The sequence below is a fragment of the Montipora foliosa genome, chromosome 9 (assembly GCF_036669935.1).
Source record: "Montipora foliosa isolate CH-2021 chromosome 9, ASM3666993v2, whole genome shotgun sequence".
Classification (NCBI taxonomy): domain Eukaryota; kingdom Metazoa; phylum Cnidaria; class Anthozoa; order Scleractinia; family Acroporidae; genus Montipora; species Montipora foliosa.
This window is the reverse complement of record NC_090877.1, coordinates 15,389,257-15,398,390: the sequence shown is the minus strand read 5'-3', so window position 1 is coordinate 15,398,390 and position 9,134 is coordinate 15,389,257. Positions and strand designations below refer to the sequence as shown.

At 37.1% G+C, this 9,134-nt stretch overlaps 1 protein-coding gene across 3 annotated transcripts in view; it reads right to left on the bottom strand.

The window, feature by feature from the left end:
• Positions 1-9,134, bottom strand: part of LOC137970784 (uncharacterized) — a 10,354-nt gene continuing 1,220 nt past the window's right edge. Inside the window, exons 2-7 of one of the 3 annotated variants that reach the window (XM_068817351.1) lie at positions 7,860-7,920; positions 5,449-7,777; positions 4,727-4,937; positions 3,221-3,287; positions 1,633-1,908; positions 1-1,307 (exon numbers count right to left, since the gene is read on the bottom strand). In XM_068817351.1, the coding sequence (XP_068673452.1) occupies positions 937-1,307; positions 1,633-1,908; positions 3,221-3,287; positions 4,727-4,937; positions 5,449-7,751 (3,228 nt within the window). In that variant the 5' untranslated portion in view covers positions 7,752-7,777; positions 7,860-7,920 and the 3' untranslated portion in view covers positions 1-936. Of the gene's footprint in view, positions 1,308-1,632; positions 1,909-3,220; positions 3,288-4,726; positions 4,938-5,448; positions 7,781-7,859; positions 7,921-9,134 lie in introns of all 3 variants that reach the window. The other 2 variants (XM_068817349.1, XM_068817350.1) reach the window with 2 other exon arrangements.

Here is a 9,134-nt window from a genome sequence, read left to right as displayed (position 1 = left end):
GCTGTCTCAGGTTGATTCCTTGTCCTTTTATTGAAAGTTTTGAGATGGGTGCCATCATTTCTCATAAACTACATGTATGTACACAAAAATTTGGTCTTGCTAAATGGACTGTTAACATACATACAGTCCAAAGCTGTCAAAATGCATCAAACACACTGCAAAATTGTACCTGTTTTACCTTCCTAATACAAATCTCTGACTCAAGAAAGAAGTATTATTATAATATTATTACTGCATATCAAACAAATGAAACTAAATCTGACAAATCATAATGATCACAATTTCATGTTACAGTTTTTTTGTGAAAAATAATATTTTTCTTTTCTTTGATACAAATGTGGTTGAAACAAATTTACTGAGTAAATAATGACAAATTTAACTGTAACTACTAATTTTTTGTTTCCTGTAATATAAATACATTTTGACAAGATTATATCCTTTTGAATTTCTTTGGAAAGTATGACTTTTAAAAGCTCTATTTGTAAAGAAGGCAATTTTCACTTTTAAACACAAAATAAATACACTGTACATTGAATGACGTGAAAGGTAAGGAAATCTTTGCTATTCACATAATTTTTACTGTCGTCTTTTTGCCACAACAGCTGCATTTTTTCACCCAAAAGATAATGTGAATTTAACTTTACATAATGGTGGCTTAAATCAAGCTCAATAATAAAGTATTGCATTACATTCAAATCTTTCCTTCAAAAAGTAGTCACTTGTTACTCTATGAGCCAATCAAATGATGTGCTATTTATAATTAAACATAAGTCCACAAAGAATAGAGTTACTTGTATAAAAATTATTATATTACATTTAAAAATAACTACCTTGTACAGAGTACATTAACTTAAAGACATTTAAAAATAATAATTACAATAAAAATAACCTCCCATGTATAGAGTACGTAATTCCACGTTACCACCATCATTAGCGTCAACCCATCTCAGCAGCAAAACAGCATTGTCTTGCAACAGTGTTGAGGTGAATTTTGCACAGCGCATTACTAAGTCTGTCCAGTGCATTACCAAGATCCCAGTGATCTGGATTAAGATCCCTCCATGCTATCAACACTTGATAAGCTTTTTCCTGCAATCCATCTTGTCTGATGCTACAGTCGTGTTCAATTTCCTGAATTTTGTTTTCCCCTACTCCCAAGATGCGACCAAGCTGCTTCCATTTGCCATTTCCAACAACTTTTTGTGCAATATCTTGAAATTTTTCCTCCCAGTTGATGGATTCCACTAGTCTTCTTTTGCGAGCATTCTTTCTCACACAGTCAGAGGGACACAATTCGTGTGCCTTTTCTGTTGAAAGAAAATTTGTTGTTTAAACATGTACGGAAAGAAGACTAGTTCTGCAAACATCTAGGAGATGCCAAAAAAGCAAAAAATGACAAAGACACTTCTAAACTACATGTAGTACCATGCCATTTTGGCCTACCAAGCCACTCCACGTAAAACATGACTGTAATTCACTCTGACAAGGATCTGACACTCAACACATCAGCTTTCTAATTATTGACTCAGTTGATAACACCAAATTCCAATTCTTACGAATTGAAAAAGATAATTCGTTTTTCATCATTGAAGCTCTTTAGAAGAGCATTTACTACCTTTTTGACAAGCTCACCTGATCTTTCCTCTTCTATCACCGTTCGCGAAGGTAAACTTGTTCTTTGCCTGCAGGTGCTTCTGGTCATGTTACCTGGTGATCCTGTCTTATAAAGAGCCGATATAAACTGATGTGGCATGCCTCCACGGTGCTTGTAATCAGCAATGATTGCTGCAGTGGGGTTATCGCAAGTGCCAAAGCCATGTATTTCCTTTGGAGTGTATCCTAAGCTCTCAGCAACTTCATGCCATACTTCATCCCCCATGTCCTTTTCAGCTTTGATACTCAGCAGAGCTGCAATGAAGGCATAGCAAATAAGATTTCATAAGTTAGACTAAAGCAATTGAGTTCATGAATGTGTGTTGCAGTTTAAATTTATACTTGGTTCAATTAGCTATTTCCCCCATCCCATAATGCAATATGTTTTGGGGAGTTCTTTACATAAGTTACATGTACATACTTTTGGGACTCATGCTACTGGATATCGATTGTTTTAAATGCAAAAAACCCCCAAAATGAACTGTATTATGGGGTTGGTGGAAATAGCAACTATTCTTTTAAGCCAGATTTATTTCAATCTGTGTTCTATTGTTCCAGATCCTGTCCATGGTACAAAACATCGGAAAATTAAAGCCACCATGAACTTGTGGTAGTACACAGGAATTTTGGTACAAATCCCATTAGTTGTAATACCCCGGTAATTGGAAATTGCCTCCTCCTTATGCATTTTAATTAACCCACAGTAGCTGCAGATTTGATACTCAGCAGTGTTGGAAAGAAGCATAGTGTATTTTTTATTTCTACAGTATAATAATTTTTTGTTATAAAATTGTTCTTCAACAAATTAATCCGAGTTCAATTGTCCAATTAAGACATGGTTGTTTTGTAATCTCCTTTCTCAAAATAACCATGACAATGCAAGTGCACATTGACTAATTCAGTATCTGTGTTGGGAAGTCCATGGAATAATCAATGGTGAATGATGGCATGGCGAAAGTCCACATAAAATATTTTATTCCAAAACGATAAACAACTGCAAAAAAGCAAGCAAAAAAGCCCTTCAAAAGGAGCTTGTGCCAACATTACGTCTGATTGGCTGAAAGTTCGTGACAAAAATGGCACGTGCTATGTCAATCAAAGTTCAGTCTTTGAAATAGTCAAAAGGGCCTGGCCTCAAGGGCATACAGTAAAAAAGGTGCAGAACTAATTAAAAAGCTCTAAAATCCTTCTCAACCAACTATGTTAAAATAATAATTAAAATAATCCCTCTATTAGCCTGCATGCATGGCAGGCATTCGAAGGGAAAGGGAGAAACGCAACCTCCTTCCTTGTTCTCCCGCCTGTTCTCCCTTTCCCTTCCCCTTCAAAAGCGTGCCACACAGGCTATCCCTTTCTTAACAAAACCATTTATGTAGGATCAGCCTATTATAAAAAATAATGTTCTTGACACTAAAAATAAGAAAGTTAATAAAAAAAAATTATTTAAAATGATCACTTTGGAATCAGTGTCCCCTGAACATAGGTTCTAGCTGAATAAAATAATAATGAACACAATAGTTTTTATTAGATGTAGATATGTTACATTTTGCACATAAACTGAACAAACCTGTAAGTTCTTTAGTTAACTGGACTTCCCAGTCCAGGGAAGCATCAACAACTTCGGAACTACGAGGCTGCAATGAAGGAGATGTAAAAAAAGTATTAATGATTAATAATAATATACATGCAAAAATTACTCGATTCTGATTAGCTGAGAGCAGTGCAGTTCAAGTGTAACACAGTGCAAAGAGTGTAACACACCTGAGTGCAAATTACACTTCAAAATTCTGGATTATGATTGGCTAATTAATGAACAATAGGGTTTGTCAGAACCAATCAAACCTTTTGTTTTCAAATCATGCGTGCACCCTGGATGGCACAATTTATGGCAAAATTTTTCCCTGATTGTGTGATGCGTGTGAGTTTCTTTTGCTTAACCATCTCATATGATTTTTTCATGTATGTTATTAAGGACGGTGCCTACTATTGTTATTGCGCATACGTTCTGCGCATCTCGAGATACTCGGATTTCCTATCGGTGATGCTTACTAATGCAGGGATATTTTTTGCCCGATTTAAAACTATGCAGGGAAAGTAGATCTTAGAAAGTACTCTTGGTATCCAAATAGAAAATTGGGGGTAACCATGCATTCTTTAGAGATAATTGAGCTTCAATTTGAGAAAGAGCACCATACATTACTTTGTATTTTAGAGCTTTATACAAATATTGTTTATGAATTATCTTTGAAAAATGCGTGGTTACCCCCAATTTTCTTTTTGGATTTCAATAACACTTGGGAAGATCTACCTTTCCTGCATAATCATAAATCGGGGCAAAAATACCTTTGAATTAATCACATGAGTTTTCTCGTGCAATGTGGAATGAATAAGCACTTGAATATGATTTTTTTCAAAGACTACAAATTGCACTCACCCTACGGGCTCGTGCAATTTTGGTCGTCTTTGAAAAAATTTACTCTAACTTGCTTATTTATCCCAAATTGCACTCAAAATCATGTGATTACCTGAGTGTACTAATAATCATTATTATAATCATCATAAATGATTATTATTCCAAGCTGTAATTCATGTAGGGCATTTTGTAATCAAAATACAATGTTCAACAATCAGCAGAGATTTCAAGTTAAGCAATTATTAATCACATATTAATGCCCCCATTAACCCTTTGACGTCCAAACCGGCCTAAACCGGCCAGACTAAGTAGTATTTTACTCTGTATGTCTAACACCAGAGTATTTTACTCTGTCTAACGCCAGACGATTTTACTCGTCAATGGGGAATCCCTGGTAGTCAATGGGTTAATAAGCTTAATACTATACATGACTATTACTCAGGCTCTGATTGGCTAAAAAAGAGTGCAGTTGTCAATTGCAACACAGATGCAAATTATTTTGTAACACAAGTCCAAATTAAAGTTTACAGTTGAATAACTGTTATATCATGATAGTTTGAATTTAAAAAACATAATCTGTTTCAGCCAATCAGTTGGAGTTTGTGAACAAGTTTGTTTTGATTTTCTCTCAAAAACAGCTTACAACTATTAAAAACAAACCTTATTCAAGAGAAAGGAAAGGACAGACGTATTTCCTTCATATTGTGTTTGTTGCTCCACAATAACGTTACCAAAGGTGCCATGATCAGGAGCCTCGCCAATAAACTGACATCCAAACTGTAATACAAATGGACGGCCTTTGAAATTCTCCCGGGCAACAAGTTCTTTCATCCCTATGGATGTGTCTGCCTTGAAATGTTTGGATTCCAGTCTGGTAAAACAGATTAAAAGAAGAAAAAGTGTTTATTAATATTTTACAAATTATTGATTCTAATGGGACACTGATAATAGACAATCTTAAAGCACTGATGTCTAAATTTTATAATCGATAATAAGTGGGATGCCTGAAATGTATGCTGGCCTTATTAATAGCAACAACAAGACAGCAATTAACAACAGACCTTGGTACAATAGTTGGTGGCTGTGAAAATAAGAGCTTTTATATTTATAATAAGTGTCTTAACTTCTGGTGAATTGCTAGCACTAACTTGGGACATAAAAACAAAGCTGTCACAATGACTTGAACTAAAATTTTCTTCACATTTACAAAGTAAAATAAGAAATACTGTAGGAAAAAAGGAGGTGGAAGAAAGCAGTTGAGGCATCTCTGATATAGAAGCATAAAGGCACATCATTATACATAGCAAGCGACTGTGAAGCAAAAACAGAATCCTTTCATAATTCAAGAAAAAATATATAAATTTTGAAGAATTTTACTGCACCTTATTTGCAATATCCCTGTGCTTAGCATCTTTGGTGCAATGCATTTGCCAACTAGGATTGGAAAATTGCCAATATCCTCCAGAGGTTTACCAAAGCGGTAGCAAACAACACAGATACCAAATCTCCTGTCAATATCACTTATTTCTGACATCAGTGCTTGGAATGAAACATTAAACTGAAATATGGGAATAAGGGATGAGGCACCAAGCTTTGTTTCCCACAGAATCGTGTCGACAATGTCCCATAAAGTTCTGAAGAAACAAAAGTGCTCTACAGAGAAGTAAACTGAACAAAGACTATCATCATCATTATCAATATGAACAAACTTGGGATGGAACTGCTGCCAATGAAGATCTTCGCCATCCATGGTAGGACTGCACCAGAATGTCAACTGGCTGTTGCCATAGCTCTCTTGGATTACCTTGCCATCGGGTAACGGTAGACGCACTGTCACAAAATCCTTTGAGTGTGGGTTGAAGATGCAGCCATGAGGTCCTAGCTGTACAACTGGGGCAGCAAGAGCATGTGCATCTGGATCAGAATGATCCACATCGTAAGGATCATCTGCATACAGAACCCTCACAGAGGCTTCGATATCATGAAGTAAACAGGACTCTGGGAAGAGGACTTCCACTCCCGGCACCTCTGGTACATAGAGACACCCACCAATGCCAGCCCTTATTTTCCTCCTAGCTTCAGGGTATCCTTTGGTCACCACAATAGCAAACAGACTGAAGTGGTAGGCTTTAATTTCAACATGTGGGGCAAAGACATTGAAATCATCTGAGTTCATTTCTTCCCATCGAGGCCTTTGTCCTACACCTGTGTTGCTATACAAACATGAAACATGGTCATTTCTTCCCAATTTTACATCAAATGGTAAACTTATAATTGCTGGATCATCATGATAAAACTTCGCTCCATGGGGTTGCATCTGAATAACTTCACTTGCCAGAACCTGACGATTACCAAGTTTAGGGTGGAAAGACAAATCTTCCAAGACTTCAAGGGTAAATTCTGACTGCAAATGACCAGTGAGATTTTCCTCTGGGATGATAACACGAATGTCTCCCAGAGCAATGTATCTACGCCTGTCAGGAAGTTCCTCAAGATAAGAGTCCTCTTCATAGTCATGCTCTGAGGCATTACTCAAAAGAGAATAAGTTCCATCACTAGACGGGTTCTTTAGCTCTAAAATGTCTCGAGTATTATTGTTGATGGCATCATCTACCTCTGACTGAACGCTTACGCATGAATCTCTTCTATTAAAAGGAAACCACTCAACACTCCCTGTGAATGAGGAGCAAGTTCCATATTCACTGGTAGTTAAGCGTCTGCTCCTATATCTACTAAGGTGCTCAAGTTCAAGGCTAAAATCTATTTTTTTCCTCGGAAAGGCAATTTGTTTAGTTTGATTCTGGTTCCTTATTTGCCTGAGATAATCAATGTTTTGCTTTCTTAGCTTCTGTTTCAAGAGAATTTGTCTGGTTTCCTCCTGAATGAGGCCTATTTCACTCCTTTGGGACTCCAAAAATCCTGAAACTGAGCAGTTGTGTTGCATTGAGTAATCATCTCCAGGAGTCACCAGAGGTAGAAAAACAGGATCCACTGTTAAAATCTGAGTTTCCACAGCTTCTTTAGATGAAAGTGAAACCATTTCACAGCCATTACTGTCAGAACTCTTTGAGATTGACCAAACTTTACCAGAGCAAAAGTTAGTTTTTGTAGGAGATACCAGGGACTGTTGTACGTTGTTTGTTTCGCTGTTGAGTTCTCTAGTGCTTTTCAGTCCGAAATATTTACGGATTTGTGCAATCCCATGCAGATAAATTTCTCTGGGAATGTTTTCAATCAGGTTGCCAATAAGGTACAAGTGATGAAGTTGGGATAAGCACAACAACCAAGGAGGAACAATCTCCACCAAATTTCCTGATAGATTAAGCCAATGAAGAGTTTGAAGCCTGGACAGACAAAAAGGTACTTCTTGGAAACCATTGTGAACAAGACTTAGTTTCTTCAACTTTGGCAAATCTTGAAGCTCTTTGGGCAATGATTTGAGGTAATTGTATCCCAGATAAAGCTCCTCCAAGGATGCCAGGAGACAGATTTCTCTTGGTAGTGATTCAAGGCCATTACAAGTTAGATCTAAAATTCTGAGGCTAACTACAAGTGGCTTGGTGAAAACTTCCACTGGAATGCTTGTGATGTCCTGCCCACGCAGATCTAAAAAGCTCTGACATGATTTGCTAGCCCTTTGTAAAATTCTCTGTCTCTCTTTGTGTCCAAAAGGACTTCTCATCATAACTCCCTACGTGGTAGGACATTTGGCTGCTAGAAAACAACAAATCACCAACATTGAGCATTGTAGTACTGGTGTTACTGCGATTTCCGTAATTCTGCGTAATCTCACCTTCAGGAGCAAAGATTCCATCAATCAAATTTCCTAACAGCTGGGGAGATTGACTCTGCCTCTGGAATGTGAATAATTGGAGTTTTTGTTTACTTCGTAGCTTGAATACCATGATCATAGATTTATAGAGGTTCTTCAGCAAAAGGATTTGTACGTTTTCCATGACTTTCCATCGGCATCAAATTCAAATTCAGGAAAGTAATGTGGGAACCAAAGATGCAGCTTGGCGCTTAGCACTTGAAGGTGAGATTCTGCAGAATTCTGAACATCTGGAAAAGCTGTTGCCCATGTTACCAGTAAAGTCATTTCTTGTAAGCAACTGATCTTAGATGATTAACTAAAGGGAGAAGTGATCCTTACATGTATCTGGACAATAATAAATTATATAGACACCTGAAAAATTCAGGTGAATTCAACAGGATTCAAAGCCCTGGAAAGTTCAGGAAGCTTCAATTGGATTCAAACCATTGACCTCTGCAATGCCGGTGCAACGAGGTCCCATGATTTATGAGTCAAATGGTCAATGAGTCATGAGTCAATGAGACTCACAGTCAATATAGCAATAATTTATTGATTAAGCCTAAGCCCTCCTTTCAGTGATTAGGCCTAGGCACTCTCTGAAATTTTAGCTTTCATTTTATGGGTTAGGGTAACTGCACTAACTCATTGACTCACTGGCTGTTTTTGTTCTAGATAATCCATCCAGACGAATTATGCGTCAGTCTCATGTTGTCCATCTAGTGTAAATGTAGATAATCAGGCCAGACGAATTATGCGTCTCTCATGTTGTCCATCTAGTGTAAAGACGGGACGAACTGTATGAGACGCATAATTCGTCTGGGACGAACTTAGGCAAACATTTTTTCTGCGTCTGTTAAATTCGTCTAGTATAAAGATGGGTGCAAGGTGCATAATATGCCTGGACGAACTATCCAGTTTAGTGCGTCTTCGAAGACACATTAAAGTAGATACTTCGTCCAGACACATAATGCGTCCTTTGCTCGTCTTTATACTAGACGCATTTAACAGACGCAGAAAAAATGTTTGCCCAAGTTCGTCCCAGACGAATTATTCGTCTCTAGTATAAAAATGGCCATTGACTCACTTGATACTCTAATATTCTCTAATATAAAGAGACAATTGCTAAAATTGTCCAAATAAGCTCAAGGATTGATCACTTCTCCCTTTCATCATTCCATAACCTGCACTTCAAATATATTCACTTATTTCATTTAACTGATCTATCAGAGTGAAAATTCGACACATGCAAGTTTC